The 25,172-nt window shown below is 35.3% G+C and overlaps 1 protein-coding gene across 1 annotated transcript; it reads right to left on the bottom strand.

Annotated features, from left to right (window-relative positions):
- Positions 1-4,800: 4,800 nt before the first annotated feature.
- Positions 4,801-24,971, bottom strand: LOC18436262 (methylsterol monooxygenase 2-2). The gene is made up of 7 exons (XM_011625838.3): positions 24,588-24,971; positions 21,616-21,753; positions 11,474-11,619; positions 11,172-11,291; positions 10,870-11,082; positions 10,649-10,729; positions 4,801-5,200 (listed from the first exon to the last, which is right to left on the bottom strand). The coding sequence occupies exons 1-7, from the start codon at positions 24,615-24,617 to the stop codon at positions 5,149-5,151; spliced, it is 780 nt and encodes a 259-aa protein (XP_011624140.1). The 5' UTR covers positions 24,618-24,971; the 3' UTR covers positions 4,801-5,148.
- Positions 24,972-25,172: the final 201 nt, after the last annotated feature.

The raw sequence follows: 25,172 nt of genomic DNA on the forward strand, positions 1-25,172 counted from the left end.
CCAAATCTACCTTTTCCTTATCTTTCCCAAAAGGAAACTTTGGTGCACCTGCCAGACCATCAGATGCAAATGACGAAACTTTTTCTAAGCAACAGTTACCTAGAACTGCCTCCTCACAACTCTGCATTTTGTTATCCACCTCCTTTAAAACCACGTCCGGCTAATTACGAAACTGAACCGAAAAACAAATCGAAGAATCTGGAAACCTGCTAACTTGAATCCAGCGCTTTTTTATTTTGGGCTTTTCAAAATTTCGAAATTTGAATTTTCTTGTTCCCCGCAAATTACGACTCTGTACGCTGTGTCGAGAGTTATCAAAAGAAATTCTAGTCATCTTTCCCGGCTGTCCCAGCTTCCCAAGGTTTGTATCTCCAGCCAAAAACGCCCCCTTGGAGCTGTTTGATAAAGATGAATTCTCCTCAATTGTGATTGATATCTCAAAAAATTCATCATTAATACTTATCAAGATCTTTCCTAGTGGAGGCAACTTTAAACAAATCTCGTCTTTCACACGTACAAATCAACAACCCGGGCTAAGAAAAGAGTCCCAATATATGTCCCACTAAATGCCCAAACAACCTGTAATATTTTTAATAATAGCTAAATTCCATGCTGATAATGGAGGACCCCAAAGTTTGATCCAAACAATCATCTTTTCATGAAAAGATGTATGATCCACCGCCTTCCAACGATCTAGTGAGAGAAGGCTGTGTGTGACTCTACAAAACCTATGGGACAGAGCCAATGATCTTAACATCAGGCCGATAAGATAACTCCCAACCTCACTGAGCCCATTCCGAGAGGCCAAAAAAACCTTTAACTGGAGGGGAGAAAGAACCAATAACAAAGAGCTCCTCTCATTCCATGCGGTTAACATAAATCACATGGGGAAATGTGTTCAAATCCCCATTAGGCATCCCATTCCCCTCTTCTTTCTTCCAATCTATCAATCTCCAATCCATCACTTCTCTATCTTTCTCTCTCTAGGCTACCATTATTGGTGCTTTTTCACATGACCCCATTGTGCAGCTTTCTCCTCTCTCATTGGCCCAGCCCCTACATGTCAGTTCTGGCTCATTTCTTGTTGATAAAAATATGAAACTGATATTGGTTTTAGCCTTGGATGATTCCACAATGCAGACACTTATTCTCCCTTTTTTTGTATCAAAGAATTGAAGAGAACTCATTCATTTATTCACTCAAAGAGGAAACCCTCACTTTCGCTGTCTAGTTTCCATCAAAATATTGTGAAGGCTTCCATGTGGGCTGGACCGCATTTGTACAATATGCGGTCCAGAGGTATAAAGCATCCATCTTAAAGATGGATGCAGATAGGTGGTCCATCTAAAAACAAGTCAAACTAACGGTCCATATGTTTTCTTAATACAATTATTATTTTTAATTTTCAAATTTTATTTATTTTTTCATATTCATGATCTCCATGTTAATAATTATATATTCCCTCAAAATTAGGATCAAATTATATTTAAAAAATATATTTATTGCCAAGCCCGTATTTGTACATTTGTGGGCTTCATTGCATACTAACCATGTCCTTCTTCAAATCCCAAGAGAGTATTGATTCAATGCAAAAAAACAATGGAGATTTCATGTTCCAGGAAAATGGACAAGAAGTTGGGGGTGGGATTTATTGGGGTTCGGGAATCAATTTGAAAGGGAAGAGATTTGCAAAGTTGCAGGTCATTGAAGAGATATTTGGGCATCGGCAAGAGAGAGAGAATCTGGCAAGATTGAGTTTTTGTTTTTTGTTTTCTTTTTTTCTTTTTTATTTATTTATTTATTTATTTTTTTTTTTTTTTTTTTTTTTTTTTTTTTTTGAGGCTGGGGGGGGGAGGAGAGTGTTTGGAAATTTTGGTTTCGGTTTGGGGATTCTTCAGGTTTGTCCTTGAGAGAGAAAAATTTTCATTTTGATTAGTGCTGGTTCTAGAGAAAGAGGGAGAGAGGGAGAAAGAAGGGGCGGGACTCTTTTGTTTGAGACAAATGCACCAAGATTCTTTGGATTTGAGATAGAAGGAAAAAGTTTATATAAGGTGTCAACCTTATACTGTAGACGTGAGGTGCACCTTAAAAACTCACTGAAAAAGTTTGTTTTGTAACTGGAAAATTCTCTAATCGATCATCATGGCCTCGATCTATATGGATTTGAAAGAAAAAATGAATTTCAAGTCCTAAAAATAGTGTTTCTTGTAACAGATTATCTAAACAGACTATTTTTTAGATTTTCGAGTGTTCAAAGATCTGCTAGATTTGCATCATTTTCGAAGCTTTCAATTTTATTATAGGGGTGGGGTGAAAAATAGACTTTTAAGGCCAAAATAAAGAGTTTTGGCACCAAAACTGCATCTTTTAATGAGATTTTGAGGTGCACCTTACTATAACTGTTTAAGGTTGACAACTTGTACATAGAGCCACCCGGAATGTAATTGAATTATTTTTGCAAAAGGGATCGTAATTGATTTACTTTGGATGGCGTTTTGGGGCTATTTTAGAGGCCAGAAGGATGCATTTTGAGCAATCAAACAGGTGCAAGTTCTGTTTTTAAGAGTAGCAAAATTTTCAATTTTAGAAAGGCCCAAGTTTGGGCAGGCTGTGTGACAGGACCTTAGGCTTCCATGCATTTCTCCTTTGTGTTTCAAACATAAGAAATCAGTGCTCCTTCTAACCATTAGATTAGACAGCAGAATTCTTATTCCACATATTAAAACATATAGGTCGATCTATTTATGATGAGTTCTAACATATTCGTCGATCCGAATCATTTGTCTTATAAATCATGTAATTCATTCATCGAGCCATGTCTGTGGTTGTTTGTTGTACAAAAGAACTATTTGAATGCTCAATAGGAACATATTTACCTAAAGAAAAGACTTTCATCGTGACTTTATAGCCCTTTCTCTTCCAAGAATTTTTGTGAGTATGCTTTTTCGACATACGCTATCGATTCAAACGTCCTGATAGATGAGCTAAACCAAATAGTTATATGAGTGAAACATAACTGTTTTACTTATGGATTTGCATAATAAAATGGAGTTTAATACCCTGTGTACAAGAGGAACCCATTCCTTATGATTAGTTGATTAATCAACGTAGCGTCGCTGGAAGCGGGAGCAAATTCAAACTTCCTGATAGATGAGCTAAACCAAATAGTTATATGAGTGAAACATAACTGTTTTACTTATGGATTTGCATAATAAAATGGAGTTTAATCCCCTGTGTACAAGAGGAACCCATTCCTTATGATCAGTTGATTAATCAACGTAGCGTGGCTTGAAGCGGGAGCAAAAGTTCAACAATGTGTAGTTTCTCCGATTCTATGCATGTACCCATAGCAGAGATCAATCAAAAGTAATTGGATGTTTAGAAACACTGCACAAAGGGTTAGTAATACAGATAACGTAATGTATCTCAAAAGGAATTTCTACATAAAGGGCAGTAAACAAAATAAGAATAAGGATTTGACTTTGATAGAAATGATCAAACAGTACTTCCTCATGAGTTTGATTCAAGGTATATTCTTATCCAGTAGTTAAAGAAGAACTATCAAGAACAAAGTAATCTTTTATCTTTATACAATCCCCTCAAAAGAAGATTAAGAGCAAAAAGGATGACATAGAAAAATGAAATACAAGATGAAAGATGTGAATGTCAATTTCATCTATATCATCGATCTCATAAATATCTTATTAAATCCCATCAATCAAATCACTTTTTTTTTTTATAAATACGAGGCATCTAAGTTGTACTAGTAAATAGGTCTATTCATAAATGTGAACAACGATGGGATTAATGGGAAAATAGAATCCTGACCCACAAATAGTGATTTGATTAATGATGAAGAAAGAGAACTCTTAACAAAACCAAGTTGGGTTCTTCTCCTGGCAGAATCAAATAGAACACATGCTAAACAAGACTTTTTTTATGTAAAACCCGCCCAATTTAGATCAGAAAAATCATACGAATTTTGTGAAACCATGTGCTATGGCTCAAATCCGTAGTAAGTTCTTATTTCGACAGCATATTCGCAATTGACAATTGAATCCAATTTTTCCCAATATTTATATATCCCTAATAGTGCGAAAAGAAGGCCAGGAATAGTGGCGTTGAGTTTCTCAACATTTGACTCAGGACAAGTTAGTTAAATATCAATTTAAAGGATTTGGAATGTGAAGGTACGTCAATACGTTCACATAACATTCTAGCAAGGGGACCAAATGTACAATTTTGGCTCATTACTTGAGCATGTATATTATGGTTCCACTGTACACCTACTCCTTTGATCAGAAGAACTACCAAGAATCACTAGATTATTATTTTTTACTTGAATTTGAGCTTTCTAAGACTTAAATCTCACCTTCCAAAAGTTGAAGAGTCTATATTCAGCCTTATGCCATTAATCTTTCAAGTGCATAAAGTTTAATTTGAAAACTCTTTTTACTCAAGATTAGTATATGGGTTAAAGATATTACATCCTCAAATTTGAGATCCAGGAATTAATCCTATATTAGGGTTTATCCAAGGGAATAAGTAAACAGTGTACACCTATGGGGGCATGAAATCTTCGGCAACATTAACGGATTTTCAGCAAACCATACCGAACTCATTTCCTTTTGAGGGGAGGGAGGTAGAGATGTTAACCCCAATTTTGTATTTTTGGGTAGGTTACTTGGGCTCTGCTTCCCAGTTATGCTGCCTACGTTCCCATTGATGAACCTACAGATTGAAAATTTTGTATTACGAGAGAGAGGGAGAGAGAGAGAATCACGTAGAGTGTCGTTCCCATTGATGAACCTATAGATCGAAATTTTGAATTATGAAACAGAGATGTCCAGTATGGATCCTTCAGCATACAATAAAAGTTTAAATTATACTTCATTGAAACCCCGAGACGAGGAAAGAAAATAACACAAATGCTGCCATTCATATAGATTGTGTGAATGGGGCCACTCCCTCATTCATAACAATCTTACATGAAAACCCAGCTTGCACACCTGAGAAAGCACATTAGGATCCAAATGGAACGGTAATAAAGCAGAAACCTTTTCAAATGCACCCACCAACCAGAAGTTACTGGTGCTGCAATCCTTGGTATACAAAATTTCTCCCATCAATTTCAAGCAGTTAGCTCCATTACTCCTTAAGGGCCTTCAGCTTTCGATATCCCTTGTCAGTACCAAATAACCTGGATTTGTAACAGCCATACCGAGAGAATATCAGAGAGCTTACTTCCTCTCATGTGCATGTGTGTGTATGTATGTGTGTGTGTGTGGTGTGTGTGTGTGCGAGAGAGAGAGAGAGAGACATTTCAGCTTTATGCAGAAATGGCAAAGATATAAACATTACGGTTCTGGGCTTCAATTATCATTCCATGTTTGGATTTGTTCTCCACGCCTCAAAAAGTACAAAATTTTCATGCTGATTATTGCTCAATATCCCATTTATAAATTTCCAAACCCTGAAACTTGTTCAATCTCCCGATTGTGAATTTCCAAAACCTGAAACTATAGCATGGCATCATCAGGGAGTCAGATTTTCTCGCTATTGATCTCTCTTCTTTCAGCTTTCTACAGTCCAACAGCCAAAGGGTTTCACAATACTCCAAATGGACCTTTCTGTCAAGTTTCGCATACATCTTTGACCAGCAGATCTAAGATTGCAGGAGGTTCATCTTCCCTCTAACATACATAAATAAATATGTACATGACCACATACATATATACATATGCCAAGATCCATGCAGATCAATTTCATGGATTGGTTACCAAAGCTCCTCCACAGGCTCTTATTCTTCTCTTATTTAATGGGTAACAAGTTATTAAGGGAGCATTGGGAAAACTTGAAGAGCCAGCAAATCAAGAAAGAAATCACAAAGTGGGGTGCTTTGAGACCATAGTTGCGGGGATCTTGGTGAAGGGGTGGTGTTCCCCTCTTGGAATCTCGATCCGGCGATCCAGGAGTCGGAACCAGAGCGATACTCACTTCCACGCATAAGGGGATCTCGATCCCTACCTATTGGGATCTCGGTTCCTAATCTAAAGGGACCTCAGTTCCTAATCTAAAGGGATCCTGGTCCTTGACTTCAAAGGACCTTGAGGGGATCACGACTCCTCAAAAGATGGATCGTGTTCCGAATATCACGGGTCAATTTTAAGGGCTTGTATGCATGTGCTTGTTACCCCTGATGGTAATGAGTTCATAGTCCATGAGAAATCCTTTAGCAATACGAATGTTGATGAGTTTATAGTCCATGTACTCATTTCAATTATGTAGCATTGCCCGTGAGAAATCTTCTAAGAATACTTATTTGACTATCAACATTAATTTAAATCAACTGTATGTACTTTATTATATAAAATATTAAATATATGCTAACGAGTATATAGTCTATGAACTCATTTCAAATATGTAACATAGTCCATGAGAAATCTTATAGTAATAATATCAACATTAATTTAATTTCACTTAACCAATGTACGTTAATATAAAGAATACTTAGTTTATGGCCTTTTAATTATTAAGATTTCATGAATTAATTTTTTTAAAGAAAATGTCTTATATACCTTTTTATGGTTCCTACACAATTTATGGTTTCTTTTATTTTATATTATTTAAAAGTATTTGAAAGTAATGACTTTTTTCATTTATTTATTTATTCTCATAATTATCATGATTAAATTTTGGTTTCTAGCACAAATTTTTTGTGGATTTCGTAATTACATTTATGTCTTTCATCTCTGAAAATTTAATTTAATACCATTTCAAATATTTAATGCATCTCATTTCAACGCATTCTTAAATCTATTTCTTGATTTTTTTTAATTATTAAGATTTCATAGAAATATTTTTTTAAACAAAATGTCTCATCTATCTATTTATATTTTCTAAAATTGAGGATGTTTTTTATATGGGTGCGGTTTGTATAGAGCCTAGGCTCTAAACAATCAAATTAGAGCCTACCTTCAAATAGTATCGAGAAATGTGGTTTCAATATTGGAAATCTTTGTGATAGCCTTAAAATATCTTTTTATATTTATTTATAAAGTTTAAAGCTTCAAAAATAGTGTAGATCGACAGATCTATAAAAACTTGACAATCTTGAAAATTGACGGTCCAAAAATGCGTTATAAAATACACTATTTTCAAAACTTGAAATCCATTTTTTTCTCATGTCCATGCTTCTTGATGTCGAGATGATCAATTTGAAGATATTTGAGCATCAAAACAACCTCTTCTAGTGAAATTTTTGAGGTAAGCTCAAATTTGATTGTTTAGAACCTCGGCTCTATATAAACTTTTCCCTTTTTATATTATTCAATGTTTTAAAGTAAAGATATTTTTCATTTAATTTTTTATTCTCTTAGTTCTTACGTCATAATTTTGGATGATAGCACAAAATATTTTATTGGATTTGTGCTTACCTTTATATCTTTCATTTCTAATTAAATATCATGTCAAGCATTTAATGCATCTCACTTCAATTTTTCCTTAAATCAATTTCTTGATATTTAAGATAGTACAATGTCTTTTATTGGATTTCGTGCTTACCTTTATGTCTTTCATTTTCTAAATAATTAATTAAATATCATGTCAAACATTTAATGCATCTCACTTCAATTCTTCCTTAAATTAATTGCTTGATATTTAAATTTTTAAGATTTCATAGATTCTATTTTTTTTAAAACAAGATGTCTTATCTACCTATTCATATTTTTTACAATTGACGAATGTTTTATATCGTTTAAATGTGTTTGAAAGTAATGATTTTTTTCATTTAATTTATTTTATTCTCTTAATTTTTATGTCAAAATTTTGGATGATAGTACAAAATCTTTTATTGGATTTCGTACTTAGCTTTATGTCTTTCAATTCTGAAAAATTTATTTTGTATCATTCCTAGCATTTGACGAATGTTTTATATTGTTTAAATGTGTTTGAAAGGAATGATTTTTTTCATTTAATTTATTTTATTCACTTAATTTTCATGTCAAAATTTTGGATGATAGTACAAAATCTTTTATTGGATTTCGTACTTAGCTTTATGTCTTTCAATTCTTTAAAATTGTATTTCGTATCATTTCTAGCATTTAATACATGACACTTCAAATCTTTCTTGAACCTATTCCTTGATTTTTTTTAATTATTAACTTTTTATTATAGAATATATTTTAACACAAATCACTCTTTAATTTCATAAAAATCATGTTATTAGTAATAGAAAATGTACTCTTTGGACTTCGTACCTCGCTTAGGTCTATCTTGTGTTCATACTTTTATTTTTAAAGGGTGTGGTTTCTACAAGGTTGAGGCCCTAAACTATCAAAGTTGTGTCTATGAATATAATATATACACACAAGCGCTTCCCCTGCACTCCCATATACATGTAGTTCATATACACAAGATCGCTCCCTGAGCAGCGCTCCAAAGGTAGGGAGTTTTAGCCAAGTGCTGATCCTGGGCTCCCACACCTGCACTAGGACCCACTCGCACTCCCAATATGTCTGAGACACATGACCTAGCAAGACCAGAATGTTCAGGAGCATTGCATGGAGAAAACTTATTATCTCAGGATACAATTCTAAGAAAATAAGGTTAGGAGATGTTCAAAAGCATTGTGTTATCCCTCAAAAGGCCAATATACAGGATTTGCATTTATTATTGACAAGGCCAAGAGCTCTTTTAACTAGTTCCTACCTGATAACTGCTTAAATCAAGTTAACGTTCCATTAAGCATCAAGTATAGACGGTGATGAGATTAAGGATGAACAAAAGGAAAGTGGGGGATATACACTGCCTAGGGTCATAATAGCTCAAAAGCAATGAAAGAGTGGACCTCGGGTAAAATTTTCAAGGAACTTAAGTTCTAGTCCAGAAAAGAGAAATCAAATCTTTCCGAACATCCTTGATAGAATAGATCCTTCTAGTGTTTCTTTTTTAACATAATTTTGGGTATCTCAAAATGCACCTTTCTCTACCCTTCTATAGCAAATGCGGCCAGTGATTTCAGCTATTCACTCTAATTTGGTCCCTAAACCCAAATGTCTAGAGTTTCTAGTGACCAATTCTTATTAAACTTTGGATTAAGCCACTATGCCCCAGGCTTTTGATCTTGTGATGATAATATAATATAATGCCCATAAAGTTTCAAATCCTCAAGTTTTACAGGCATTGGTTGTAAGGCTTCTGCTATAAATTCAATAATGCAAAAAATTAAGGATCCTTCTGACAAGTAAACTCCAAACCTGTAGAGAAGAGGATATTTGCTGGCCCAAGCAATGACTTCGACATATTCATGCTTCCATCACCCCAATATCTTGTTTCCAAACTATCATGGAGCTAATGAAACTTGTTTCGAATTGGACAAAGTCAACCTGACTCATGAAGTAGGAGATTCTACTAAATGAATTCCTTGGATAAAATTTCCTATATACATTTCTTGCATGGTTTCATGTAACATTTCTTACATGATTTCATGTATTTCTTTGGATAAAATTTCCTACATACATTACCTATATACATTTCTTACATGGTTTCATTATAGAGTGATTCAAGAGATACGCTTGTTGTATTCAATTCCCGTTACAGGGACCTTGTGTCTAAAAAAAATCATGAAAAAGTTTTAAAACTCGCTAAGATTTTCAAAGCAAACTGTTTGACTCAGCAAACTGACTTAGTTTTGGCAGTGATTGAATAGCCCACCGATTTTGACGTTTGAACACTGATATCATGACCTCGTGGCTCTCCTTCAACATAAGGCATTATTTATTCTAGAAGATACTGGCTGACTGCATTTTTGGTCCATTCTCTAATGTTTTTATATAATGGACCAATATGTTGCAACTGATGCACATAGTTCACGACCGTAAGTCAAAGATGTTGTCAAGGTCCTTGGCTTGGTCAAACACTAAATGAGTCTGTTGGACTCTGAGTTTTCGTTCCAAATCTCCCAAGGCAATAATAATTTCATTTCAGCATGACACTTTTGAGGAGCACTGATTCCTTATGCATCTATGAAGCTTGTATATGCTAAGGGTATTTGCACAGATAGGATAGATTGTTGCATAACTGCATGCTATTAGAAAACGTAAATAAAATTTACAATGAATATAACAAACTGCATAACATGAAAAAGCTTGTCAGCCAGATAATCCGTTGCATCTAAACTTATGATAAATCAAGGTTAAAATATACAATATGTGATATCTAACAATATATCATGACAACAATATTTTGAGTTTACATTTAAAACGAATAAATTTCAGTATAATAAATAATGAATATCTATAATTTTTTATTCTTTTAAATATCCACAAACAAAGTGTAGACTATGTGCCCTAATTTAATTATAGGGAATGATGCATTATAATGACAACTTGGTCCTCACAGGACTCTCAGTAGAGTCCAGAATATGTCTCTCGGGCAAATAATCTCCCAAAAACATTGAAGAAATAAATTATAGGGAACAAAATTAATTGAGGATGTAGGGCCTGACATGATCAAATATTCATACAGGATGGATTGCTTTAACACCTTTACAAAGAAAAACCTTGTATAGTTGCATGAGGAAAGAAAGAAATCCTTATGAAAAAATTTGAGGTCGTCCAGAAAACCAAGACAGGAAATCAGAGTTTACCAATCCATGTATGTGAAAGTTGACGAGTAGTTGCCGGATTTGGTGTAAAGAAGACGATGATGGTAATCATGAAAATCAGCCCTGAAAATTGCAACAGAAGTAGTCAATATAATAAGTCCTTAAATTCCAAAGAGAATGGCAGTAAAAGAAGACAGCAAAAGCAATGAAATAAAAATAGAAGAATAAATAAATAAACAAACAAATAAATAAATAATACAGACCCTCCATATAGAGGAAAGACGTTTGATAGGCTCCAAGGAAAATGGTAGCCACAATGTGCCTCGACTGTCTCCAAAACTCTCAATGACATCCATAGCCACAAGGTGAACAGATGAGGGCCAGTGATAGCAGGGCCAACGATGGTGGCAAAACCAAGGAACAATATCTCAGCTGGGTGGGCATATTCAGAAGTCAAACCAAATGGTGTAGCATATCTGTATGACAACAAAATCATGTTATTTAAGAAGCAATAACAGAGACTAGAAAAGAGTGTCCAAATTGGGTAGCATGGGACATGTCTTACTCATGATGTACACTGTGAACATGCTTGTACAACCACTTAGTATGTAAAATCCTATGGCCCCAGTAAAAGACAAAATCCTCCAAGACAAAGTAGCAAAGAATTTGAGGTAAAACTACTTTCCTGTAGATCATTAAATTTAATAATCAAGTTGCCGCCAAATATCATTGTGTAAAAAAATAAAGCTCAGTCAGATGAGGAAAATAATGAATTAAGAAATGGCAAATTACATGGTTAGTGAAGAAATAGTAATGTCGTCAGAGAAACGGAAGAATTTTAGACTTTCCATAGGAAGCTCTTATTACCAGGATGGCAAAGGCAGACTACTTCTCAAGCCCATGTATCTGAATACAGGATACGAAGCAAGCATGAGGGGAAGATTTACACAAATGTGATACAGTAGGAGATGAGTAATGCATTTTTCTTGGGCAGCTGGAGTATTGTTTTTACTCTGCAAACAAGGACAAACCACTGGTCAGCCTAACAACTATTACAAAATAATCCTAGATAATTTTATGCCACTTAGCAGCTCGAGGCATCTCAATAAAAGAATGCATCCCGGAACATAACTATCAATAACATACAACACTAATAATCAAGCTATAAACAATTCAAAGCATTTCCAGAGGTAAGATGCAAATATGGAAATCCCCAATGTTCATTCCAAAGAGAAGTGCCAATTTTACTATTTTTAGCAAAACTAATGTTTTCCAGAGTAAAGGTGAATTCTGTCTTCCTAGACCGGATGTTTGTTGACATACATCTATTTATGAGGTTATTAAGGCTTATCAAAAGATTCACAAAACTGTCAATGGTGGCAGTTAACTCATTATTATTGAGGTTATTCGAAGTTCTCAGGAGCAAACCAAAGTGGTATTCATTTGAAATTCGAATGCCACTTCATAAGAAACAAGCTATAATATGGTTTGTGAGAAATCATTGAATTTGCTCTCAGCCAAGAAGCAAAACAGTTTCCCAAACATGTACAGAAACAGTTTCCCAAACATGTACAGAAGTAGAAGTTCTCTGTATCATGCAAACAGATTGTTCTCGGCCACAGTCAACAGATTGTAGTTGTACCAAGATTGTTAGGAATCTCGGCCACAGTCCTCTGGTAGAAATTCACTTAACCTCGTCATACTAGTGCATTTATATAGCTTCACTTCTGTTTTTTTAAATATAACTATACTGAGAGAGTTTGACTGCCACTTTATTAAGATGATCCTTTATTATTGTGCTATAAAACTTAAACATATCCATTCTGTTACGTTAATCCTTGAAGAACATAAAAACACATCAATTCGGTTCTCAAGACTATCAAGATTTTCTATAAAGCTATTACAAAGGTGCAAAGAAACACATTCATTCCTCACAAGCATCAACAGTCAAGAAGAATGATTTTCTATAATTCAATTGTCTTCTATGTCCTAAGGGGGCTTATGTCCTTCTAACCCATTTGTTAGTTTTATCTATTAATGTTATCTAGACTAGACTGGACAAACCAATCTAACCAATTCGACTGCGTACTACGCCTGGAATTCTGGAACTGCATTGTTCTGATCAGTGAATTAGCGCTTCAAAACCCATCCAGACAATCCAGTTCAACCACTTTAACTGGTTGACATCATAGTTACCAAAATCTCTCACCTAAGGCCGCGATTCCAACTCAAAATCCTAATTCACGATTCCAACAAGAAATCTTCACAGAATCAGTTTCTGTGAAGTCAGGAATCTCGATTCCAACAATTATAGAATATCCTTTCTAATATTTATTGATTCTTGATTTCACAATTGTTGAATCTCGATTTTACATTTGTTGAATATATATTTCACATATAATGATACTATCTCCAACAAATTAGAAACACAAACATAAGGCTTTGAACTACAAAATAAACAATTCAGAACCTAGGAGAAGCATCAAATTGGAAACTCGATTTCAAAGTTATCGGAATCTCAATTCTATATATTAAAATTTCGATTTCATATGGGTCAATTCCAAATACATCAAAAACTTGACTCTAAAGAGGACGGAATCTCCATTTATGAGAAACCGTAGATAGAGAGATCATAGATAGAAAATGGGATAGGTTCTTCATCGGCCACTACAATAGCTGGGTGCTATTTGAACCCAAAGTTTTTCTATGTTAACCTGGATATTGAGAGGAAAGACGCAATTAGGGATGGCATTAATGAATGTGATGCAATTATGACTGGCCTTAATGAATACAATGCAATTATGGATGGCTAGTTCCTGATAAGGAAATCCAAGATAAAATATCTGCTAAATAATCAACTTGCAAGGAAATCCAAGGGTGCATTATAATAATCTCGGAAGGAGATGGCGAGATAAATGAACAAATCCAATCCATGTAATATATCTAATATGAATAATTGCGTACAAGTTTCAACTTGCATAGTTTCATGTGATGTCATAAACACATACTTATAGTGATTGTATATAGTTTGTAAGCCAATGGTGGAGCCAACATTGGAATAGTCTTCCAAAATAACGAAGGATGGTCATCCAGAAATTGAGCTTAACATGTAATCATCTAGATATTTTCAATACCTTTGGTCCATAATCTATGAGAAATGAGACATTGAGGAAGATGTTGCTCATAAAATTAGAGTTGGATGGATGAAGTGGAGATGTGACCTTACTTATGTAATCATCGTATATCAATGAAACTGAAGGAGAAGTTCTATAGGTCGGCTGTATGACCAGCCATGATTTATGGAACGAAATGTGGGGCGGTCGAGAAACAACATATCCACAGCATGAGTATTGTTGAGAAGAAGATGTTAAGATGGATGAGTAGTAAGACAAGAAATGATAAAATTCTAAATAAATATATTTGAGTGAACTAAGGGGTAGCTCCAATAGGAGATAAAATAAGGGAGAGTAGACTTAGGTGGTCTGGTCATATGCAACACCAACTATTGTTTCAAAAAACGCTAGGCGGCACCTAAGCGGCCGTGGGGGTCCAGGCCGCCAAGCGCCTAGGTGGGCTAACCTGGGCGACCCAATAGAAAGAAAAATGTTAGAATTTTGATATTCTAACTATAAATGAGGAGAATTTTGATATTCTATCCATAATACATATTTGATATTTCCATGAATGAGGAGACTTTTGATAGTCCATAATCTATATTTTCGTACAATGCTAAAACCATACAAGCATACTCTGATACACACAAAAGTTAGATAGTAGAAACTAGAAACTAAAAATAAAATAAAAAAGAAAATATACAGAAATTTAGAAAATATACAGTCTAGGACTCAATAGTGAACACTCAACACTCAACACCAAGAGTCAAGAATCTTCAACTCTTCAATCTTCAATCATCATTAGAAGAAGTAAGGTAAACCTCATCATATGCATCAGATTCGAGGCCATCATCATCAGACTGAGAGTCATCACCCTCTTCAAGATAACACTCATCCTCCACTGTTTCTTCTGAATCTTCCTCTTCCTTCCCTTCTTCTACCTTCCTCTTACTCTGTGCAGATGAGGCCTTAGGAGTCTTGCCTGTTCTACCCTTTTCTATCTTTTTGTACTTCTTTGAACTCAAATATTGTATAATCTCCTCCCTGGTAGCCTCAAGAAGATTTTTACATAAGGCAACATCTCTCTTAATACCGGTAAGGTATTTTTTGAACCGGTAAATACCTCCATTAGTATCATTTCCACAATAATTACATTTAATACGATTTTTGTCATTCGGATTCGGGTTATGACCATACTTCCAACCCGGATTATCATTTCTAGAAGAACTTGGAGAAGATATTTCTATAGAACAAGGACACTCATTTTCATCCTTTTTTGGTTTTACTAAATTCAGATATTGTCTAATCTCATCCCGAATAGCTTCAGAAACTTTTTTACAAGAAGCAACATTCCCTTTATTACCAGCAAGGTGTTTTTTGAATCGGTTAATACCCCCATTGGTATTTTTTTCACAAAAATTACACCTAATACAATTTTTACCGTACTTCCAACCCGGATCACTTCTTCTAGTAGAACCAAAAATAGATCTATTCAAATGACAAGGATTTTGTTCATGTTTGTGTTTTACTGAACTCATATATTGGTTAATCTCCTCTCTGATAGCTTCTAGAAATTTTTTACAAGGGCCAACATTCCCCTCAAAATCGGCAAGATGTTCTTAAATCGGTTTACGCCCCTATTTGTATCTTTTTCACAATAATTGCATCTTATGCAATTTTTGTCATTCGAATTTGGGTTATATCCATAATTCCAAACCAGATCTCCACTTCCACTAGATCCAGAAGAAGATATCTCAAAATAAAACAAGCAATCTAACAAACAAAGTTTTGCAATTACTTTGATTGCTCGAACTCCAAACTTCCACCTCTGAGATATTTTTTGGTGTTAAAATATTCAAAAACACCCTCTAATGGGACTAAAAAAACTTCAAAACTAAATCTAAACTTGATGGATGTTGTTTGGATCCATTTCCCATAACTTTGAGAAACACTTCGATCCAATGAAAATCACAAAATCTATTTTTTTTTTAGGCTTCTCTCTCTCTAAAATGGGTTCTTGTGGGTTTAGATTTCAAATGAACCTAAAACACACCTTTAAAAGAATTGTCTTTTCAAAAAACCCCAAAAGAACCCTAAAGAAAAACCCATTTCCGCCCCTAGGTCGGGCGCAGGCCCTGGGCAGCTACTCAGGGCTGGGCGCTGGGCGCCCTCCTAGGCGCCTGCCCAAGGACGTCCCACCAAGTTTGGCTGCTTAGGCGTGGGCGATGCGTCTAGGCCTTTTGGACCGCCTAGGCCCTGGGCAATCTACTTTTTGAATCACTGGCTCCAACCTAGAACAACACCGGTTAAGAGGGTTCAAGTGAAAGGCTTTAAAAGTGCAAGGGTAAGGCACTAAAGGGCAAGTTAGAAGTAGTGAGGAAAGATATGGCGGCTTATAGTCTGATTGAGGGTATGGCCCTTGATAGAGCGAAAAGGAGCAGAATTCATGTAGGCGACCCCAAACCACTGGGATAAAGCTCAGACGACGATGATGATGAGATAGCTCATCTAACTGTGCGCAATTAAATTTCATTTAGGATGGTAAGTTGGCAATCTGCAAAATAGTCTAGTATTACCAATTCAATATTTTATAATTTATGAATTCATGGTTATAAACCTATGAATTTAGGATAATTTACATATACATGTATGTGCGGGTGTAAGTTTTCTAAGTTCATTTAGCTCATGGTTTATTTATAAGTTTATACATATAACCCTTGTTCTCTAAGTTCTAGCTCATGCATTTTTCAATAGGTGCATATAAAGAAAAGGAACATGCTTGAGCTAAAGAGGCTCAATGATTTAGTCTTCGCCAAGTACAATCGAGGGCCAAAAGAGTGTTTCAATGAACATGAGAAGAGGTATCTGATTGCAACCAAAGACATGGATAATTCCAGCAAGCGGTTGCTTGAATAACCTAGGACTAAAGAGGTATTCGCTGATGAGGATTTGACTTGGGATATGGTAGAGAAGGCTTCAGGGAAAACTTCTACAAGACCACTAGATTAATGGCGATTACTACTCCTAGTTCACAAAGAAGAAGTAGGAGGAGACGGCTGATTCATAAGAAACTAAGGAGGAGAGTCCTTACGTTGAAAAGGGTGATGGTTTTGATGGTGATGGTGTTGATTCAGATGGACCTATAATCCAGACAAAGCCGATGATTATAAAGACAATGAAGATTGAAGACTAAGTTGTTTCTTTTGTATCTATCATTTTACTTTTCTGACTTTGTTATCGATTGAAATGTGTGTAGACTTGTGGTTGTTGTCTTCTTGTATTTCAGTATTTGAGTTCTTTATGGTATTGGACTCAACATGGAGCGATTATCTTTTACTCTTTGTGTGGTTGTCATTTAGTTTGATCTTACATTTACGGATTTACTGAAGTTGTGAAATTAATTTCAATGCTTTAAGATGCATATATATATGTATATGTGTTATGTGTGTGCGCGTGCGCATGCGCGTATGGAGCACACATACATGCATATGTGTGTGTTTGGGGTGGCTTGTAAACCTGGGCACCTACCTAGGCTCCGAGTCAGTGTTTGGGTGGCTAGACCCCCCTTAGCTGCATTGTCCAACATCTTTTTACAATATTGTTTTTTTTCTTTTTTCGAAGCTCATAGTTTTAGAACATTGTTCATGAATAACTTCTTTAAACATGGCATTGGGCAATGGAGAGGCACATTTGCTCAGACAAATCATACCAAGGGGGATCACACCTGCACTCACTTTTTGCGATTGTTTTCATCAAAAACTAGCAAAAGTTAATACCATGCATTTTTCCAAAGGGAACTTGAAGAGTATTATATATTGGTTATAACAAATGTTCAGTAACAACATTACACATGCCTAGACATGAACCACATAAATGGACCTGGTGCAAGACTCAATGCTTGAGGCACAGTTGGATTCCAAGGCAGGATCCTTTACAAATGGCTCTCAAGAAAAGGTTATAGATGGAAAGAACAGTTTATGAAAATTTTTAAATGATACAATCTGTAGAAATATACATTATCATGCCACCACAAGGCCAGGAATTATAAGTCCAACATCCCTAAACCTAGCTTTCCAAGACCAATTGGTCAAGTGAGCTTGTCAATAGACACCGGGCTCTGTGAGAATAATAAAGGAGATGTTATCACTACTGCATTACAAGTACCTAAAATTTCAGTCACAATACAAAGACACATCCTTTATACAACGTCTCAGTGTTCAAAAGATCGTCAAGTGAGATAAGAATCGCTCAATCCGATGAGGGAATCATCAGGGACCGTCCCAGTTCCCTGACGGTATCGGTAACCAGTTCGTTCCAGACAAAACCGACCGGTACTCTTATAGAACCTGCCAGTTCCCACTTTTTTATTTGTTATTTTTTCAATTTTTTATTTTTTGTTTTTAATTTTTTAAAAATTTTTGTTTACCCGGTTCCCACATTTATATTAGTATTTTTTCTTTTCCTATTTCCCATTTTTTATTTTTTAAATGACCAACCTTGGTCTCACCCCCTCTACTTCAAATGGGGCCTAGCTGAGCATGCATGACAAAGAGTGGTAGTGCCTGTTATAGAGTTTGCCTTGCAAAAGTCTTATGCACAATTGTGAATCAAAGATGTGCGACTAATATCCCCTGCACAATGGAGCATTACCATGGTATGTTACCATATGGTTAATATCCTCAAGGGTAAATGATGACCAAATGAGAAAAATTGGGTATTTTAAAGAAAAGAACCCCTTTTTTGTAGTCCATAAGAACTTCATCCTCACATTTTAAAAAATGCAAATGCCCATTTTGGTAAGAAATCAAGAAAATTTGCCCCACTTTCATTGTCAATCAAAACTTTATGGTCACGTTTTAAAGAAAATGCCCAACTTTTAGATATCAAAAGGAAATGCTCAAGGATATATTAACTTTTGGATAAACATATTTAGAAAAACATCCCAGGGCAATTCGAATCCACCTGAGTGTGCTCGGGACCACCAGTGGACCGATCTGAGTTCACAGAAATCACTGAATTTAAATCATCATCATCAACGTCTTTCTCAACTCTTTGGGGTTGGCTATAGAAAACCTGGTCTGCAATTCTGCTCCATCAAAGTCGATACCCTTAGTGACGTCATAAGACCTTATATCTTTTCTCATTACTTCCAACCGTATACTTTTAGGCCTACCCCTTTCCCTTTTTGAGCCTTCCGCTTGACCAACTTGCACCTCCTAACAGGTATTGTACAAGGTTTGTTGAACATGGCCACCCACTAAGTCTGTTTTCTCTCATCCTATCGCCTATTAAGTTCTCCCTAGTATATTCATTTCGAATTCTATGCCTTCTTGTCTTGCCACTCATCCATCTAAACTAAAACTCATCCTATAGGTATGTTGTTTCTTAATAAAATCACTCGATTTAAATATAAAATAATAATAATAAGAATGATAATAATAATAATAATAATAACCAATCCATTCTCAATATTTCTCCCTCGTTTCTTCACTAGAAATCACAAAATTAGCATAAATGTTTTTGTAAAAGTATTGTATGAAAATCAATACAAAAAATTAATATCAAAGTTAATAGCAACAAACACTTAAATAGGAAATAATATCTCAATATACACCTATTTTTGCAAAATAATGAAAATCTATAATGTATTACCCCAGATTTTTGGAAACGCAAAAAACAGTATTCATAACAAAGCTTTTTGAAATTTTTTGGGATGGATTTTAGGCCGGATTGTGTTGGTGTTTGGGGGTCTCACCGCGGTTTACAAGACATCACGATGGACATGAACTCCCAAATAACTGGGATCAAGTGTTAAACGCCCCCGTCTGGAGGCACGAGAGGAGTTCGCTCGTCTCAGTAAAATTCCGAGGTCTAAACGGGTCCCGGCGAGTACACAACCAGTTCGAAAATAAATTCTTTAGTTCTTGAATTGCACACTCAGTAGACCCGTACAAAACCACAATCACAAATACTGATATGTACATCTCACTATGAAAACATCATCCAATCGGTATAAAACAAACATCGATTGGGAAAAATGGAGCTCATATGAATCTCACACAGTAAAATAAAAGACATTTTAATAACAAATGTTACCTGAAAAATTGTGAGAACATAGCTTCAAAAACAACTTTTTAATGAGTTCAAAAACCTCAATCCAAATGGTACTTCTTTCTCTCTCTAGGTATCCCTCGTACCTTACCATTCTCTCCACAAAACTAAAAAGGTCTCACCCTCTTTCCTATGTCTCTCACTTCTCTCTCTTCCAAAACACAAAACCCCTCTATACAAGACACATTAAATTAATAGATCAAAAGAGAGGTGTTAAGAGGAAAGAGAAATGAGAGTCACAAGGAAAGAATGGGGATACCATGTGCCAAGGTATTCGGAACAACTAGGAGATGCATGAGTACGATAATAGCATGACAGAGCATTAAATGCAGGTGAGATGTAGTGTAAAAGTTTGGAGAAAAGTGGGAGTAGTCCAACAAGACCACAAAGAGCCATATAAAACCACAGCCAAAAAAGATGTTTTGAAACACAAATTTTAGCAAAAAGCTAACAGATTGGCCCGACCCAAATTGCCGATCCAGACTGGTTTCGTGGTCGCCCGATATGGCTGTCCGATCCAGGTTTCAAACAATGCAACATCCAAAGTCATCTGCCCTTTAATTGGTTAGGGCTAAGCTTCCACTTGTCAATAGCTCACTGTAAATAGAACAAGACCTAATATAGGGCAACAAACAATCTAACGATAATAACTACTAAAGGGTGAAGTTTGTATAAGGTGCCCACCCTATACTATACAAGTAAGGCACCCTCTAAATTTTGCCTGAATATGTAGTTGCAGTGTCCGGACACAGAAATCTTATGATGGCTCGAAACTTTATGTTCAACCCTAATTATGAAATTTAAAATTCTAAAAAAAACATAGATCGAAAAGATCTATAAACACCTAAAAATATTGAAACTAGACAGTCCAGTAAATTTGTTACAAGATGCACTATTTTTAGGACTTAAAATTCTTTTATTCTTTATATCCATACATCTCGAGAACGAGATGATCGATTGGAAAGTTTTCCAGCTCGCTTTTCTACTAGATTTTTGAGGTGCACCTTAATTGTACAGAATAAGCTTTCAACCTTATATATACTTTTTCCATTACCAAAACAAATTTCACATAAAGAACATGGTATGTATTAGCTATAAAAAATAAACAAATAAATAGTAACGCATATATTTCCACTCTCTATTCAACATATCATGTTTTATGACTATGAGTAAACTATTTACACTTTACTGAACATAACATCCAGTTATAGCGCAAAGTCTGCAGTTATGCTTCAAAGACCAAATGCAAAGGCCTAGGCAATGCCAAGACTTTTTGACACACTAAGAAACTTGCTTCCTATTATCATATATAAATGTAAAAATTCCTTGTATTTTTATTTGAAATCCAAAAAGTCAATAATTTTTTTTTTCAAAGCTCCAGTACTTGATAATAAGCGTGAATTCATACTTTCTACCCTTCAATTTATGAATCCAAAAAGAACATAGACTGTGACAGAAACTCTAATCACAAGAGAGTGAATCAGAGTAACAGTAATGTGCCTATAAGGACTCATTTTACCAACAGAATGTAAAACTTAAAGTATCAAGCTACTTTAAAATGATATGGCAAAGCATGCAAAGCATATCTTTTGTTTATGTATCTTAAGCCCTGGTTTATTTGGTATCCAGGAACTATATGCACCCGGTAATAAGATAAGAGGGGAGATTCAATAGCACAAAGTGTGCAGATGATGCCTGATGTTAGTCCCTAAGACACGATATTTATATATGATTAAAATATTTAGAGCTAACAATAATAATGAGGACAAAGTAGAAGAACCAAACCTGGATTTTGTACTTGCTTAGGATTCCAGCCCTTTCAAGAAAGATAAATGGCAGTCCTGACAAGAAAAAGACGCTCTCGTGAAGCAAGAAACTGCCAAAGGATGCCAGCTGAAAATCACTGAAGTGTGTGATCAGGTACTGCAGGAAATCAAAAATTTGTCCAAGTCATTGCTAAAGTCATATATTTTTCATATATAAGCAAAAATTATAAAATCCATACAAATTTCGACAAATACGATGAATGAAAAAATATAACCGAGTAAATGGACCAGAACATTTGAAACAAAACTCCAGTTTCAACAGTTCAATATGCATCCCAGTACAATCTCTCATATACCTTGAAAATGTTAAAAGAGCCCATGACTAAGAGCCTAAGGTTATCCAGAGAAAACTTCAAAATGAGGTTTGAGAAATCAAAGATTGTGGACAATAAAGTCATTTTTCATTTTAACGCAATCAATGGACAAACTACTGGCCTTTTCACGAGAATCAAATAGAATTTTCCCTACATACAAGAATAAAAATATCCTTACTTGTCCAAATGAATGCTCTTGAGTTTTCAATCATTACATGCAAAATGTCTTAATCGTCTCCAAAACCAAATTTCAACATCATTCAATGTTCCTGTAAGCTTTAATACAATTCAATTTTACTGAAAAAACAGCCATACTACCAATCAATTTCACGGAAATCACATGAAGGACTAAGGCATGCTTTAAGGTATACTATTGACTGCCATACCTGCACAAATAAAGTGCATTCACCTAGGAGAACATATTAAAGAAATGCATTGCAGGGAAAACATAAAGCATGATTTGCTTTACTCTAAACACCTACCATGGCCACCAGTTACAGACTTGATCTCAAACATTTACAGTCTTAAAACAAAAGACCTAGGGATGAAGTATTTTGGTGCAAGATATTGTGGCCAGCAAAAAAGGACGGCAGCCTTTATCGTAAAATATTTGTCTTGACTCTTGAATATAACTGAGTGAGAGTAAGGAAAGGGAAAAATATTTTGCTTCGAATTCAGGATAAAACAACAACCTGCCAGTAAATGTTGGTTTATGTAAAATATACAATAACGAGCTTGCAGATTTCCTTTTTTTTGTTTTTGGGAAATACATGGGCTTACAGAGTTCATTGCAATGGTTTTTTCTATGACTCCAAGAAGTTATATTTTTCTTTTTCTCCATAGAATGAATATATGCACATTCTGTTCTTCATGCACAGACTGATCGCTCCAGACATATGGTTCGATATCAGAAAAAGATAACAGAATAAGATACTAGGAAAATGTTAAACAGATCCTCTACTTCATCTAGGGCTTTAAAGTTTTGATATGAGAAAATCTTTGAAGTTCACACTTGCTTTATTTCCCAAAAGACTTCACCAATTTCTTAGACTACGCTTCACTAGCCCTGAGTCCTGACTATCGCTATCTATAAGTCCATCAGTTTAGAAACTTGATCCAACACTCTTCCTATTGTAAGATTTCGAACCATAAGCACAAGTAAACTCGAGCGGTAGTTTTCTTTTCTCTTGCAAAGCATATTAGATCTCGATTTCATTTTTGCTAACACACCTGTACATTTTCTCAAGTATTGGTCCATCAGGCAAAGAGCCCTTAGATCAAAGTTTCCACTAGTATACAGATATGGGCATATGTAGTTTTCAATTAGTGTTGTCAAACCACACCTAAAAGTTGAATTATTTAACGTGTCACCCATATTTTCTCATCTAATTTCAGTAACCCATCATTCTTGTTATTCAAATTTCAAACAACCCACAAAATGACAAATCAATATGAGTTTTGAAATTTATCAAATCACACCTATGATAAAATGTTAAATAGTTCAACTTCTAGGTGTGATATGATAAATTTCACTTTCATTTATGGTTGAATGTGAACTGAGATATCATTGGAATGGGAGTTGACCAAAGCCAAGAAATAGGGAACCATGCTTATATATTATACAAATTAATATAAGTAAGAATTTTCTTGAGAATGTATGCATGAGTTATAATTAAAGATAAACATCCTTTTGAACCCATTTATGCATATACAAGAAACAAACACAGATTTTCCAAGAGACAGCAACACAATTGACCATAAGCCAATTTACTGTCTGTGAAGCTCAATAACAGAGTTTGCTATGGATATTAAGTTTATTAACCCAAAGATCCATCAAATAATATGCGAAGTGCACAACATCAAGGAGCCATAAGGTAATTATAAAATATATTAGTCCCTACGCTCCAGAAAGAAAAATCAGATCATGTAATACAAAGCATGGTATTGTGCTTCAATAGAATTAACAAGGAAATATCATGGACAGGGTTCGCAAAACATAACAAGATACAGACTCAGATAGGATTGGATTTGATTTTTTATGTCTCTGGCTCCTGAAGAAGCAAATATCATGAAAAAAAAAAGTACGAATTTTGGGATCGCCATTGTGCCAAAAACAACTCAATTATCCATGAACAATGAAGAACAGGCACCAAGTTCAGTTATCGTATCCATTGAAGAATTAAAGAATATACACATGTCCTCTCCTCTCAGAGCAGAAATTGATAGCTTATGATTGAACTCTATTAAAGTATCCATATAACTACATTTACTTTTACCACAAATCCGAGATCAAAATATCACAGCATCACCATCAGAAAATGGAAAATGTCACAGAGTATCAGCACAAAATCCTTGCTCAAGCAAAAAGTAACAATAAAAGTACAAAACTTTTAAAAAAAGAGAGTACATCATAGTAACAACAACCCACATTCACAAAACAAAAAAAAGTAGAGACCAGTCTCCCAATATCACAAATTTGAAGGACCAACACACCATGATGCCACAACCAAAACGAAAATCCACTCAAGGGAACCTGGAAATATAAAAATAAAAAATAAAACTGAAAAAACAAGACTAAAACGATATAAAGCAAGCATGAGAAGAGGAGAGAGAATACCAGCCATCCGGATTCAAGGAGAGATTCCATGAGACCCACCGGAAAATCCTAAAAGTCGACGAAAATGCAAGAGCGGCAGTTTCCGGCGAGATTTTCAAGGGGTAAGGAGAGGGACGACAGAGATGAGCCAAGATTTGAAGGTTGGGCTAGAATGCTAGAGAGAGAAGCAAGAGAGGTGAAGAGAGAAGAAACTAGAGAGAGAGAGAGAGGGGCCCGGTGAGCCACAGGTGGGGTAAAGTTTCAAAAATCACGTACGGAAAGGCCCCTGCCATCCGCAGAGAATTACGACGCTTACCCTTATATTACGAAGAAGTTAAGGGCAAAATTTGTCTCCTTTCTTTTCGCGAAAAGCGATGGTGCGCCCCCAGTTCCGCTTGATAAAGTGAGAGAACCATGGGTCATTCATTAAGGACTAAAATACCGTTGTCGGTAGAATTTATGAGTAGTACATATTTGATTTTCAGTTGGAGGGGTTTGTACATGGTGCCAATCTTATACTGTTGCAGTAAGATTCACCGCAAAATTATGCCACAAATATAGTTTTAAGTGCCGCAAGACCTTGTGATGTTATCAAAATCTATTGTT

The sequence above is a fragment of the Amborella trichopoda genome, chromosome 8, assembly GCF_054954075.1.
Source record: "Amborella trichopoda isolate Santa Cruz 75 chromosome 8, AtrichopodaSantaCruz75HAP2 v2.0, whole genome shotgun sequence".
NCBI lineage: Eukaryota > Viridiplantae > Streptophyta > Magnoliopsida > Amborellales > Amborellaceae > Amborella > Amborella trichopoda.

Excerpts from the sequence above, each read along its gene's own strand:
- LOC18436262 (XM_011625838.3), bottom strand. The coding sequence starts at position 24,617 with ATGGAATCTCTCCTTGAATCCGGATGGCTG. Across the intron at positions 11,292-11,473 it reads AGTCTGCCTTTGCCATCCTG|GAAAGTAGTTTTACCTCAAA; the intron begins GTAATAAGAGCT and ends AATGATCTACAG. Across the intron at positions 10,730-10,869 it reads GTCTTTCCTCTATATGGAGG|GGCTGATTTTCATGATTACC; the intron begins GTCTGTATTATT and ends TGCAATTTTCAG.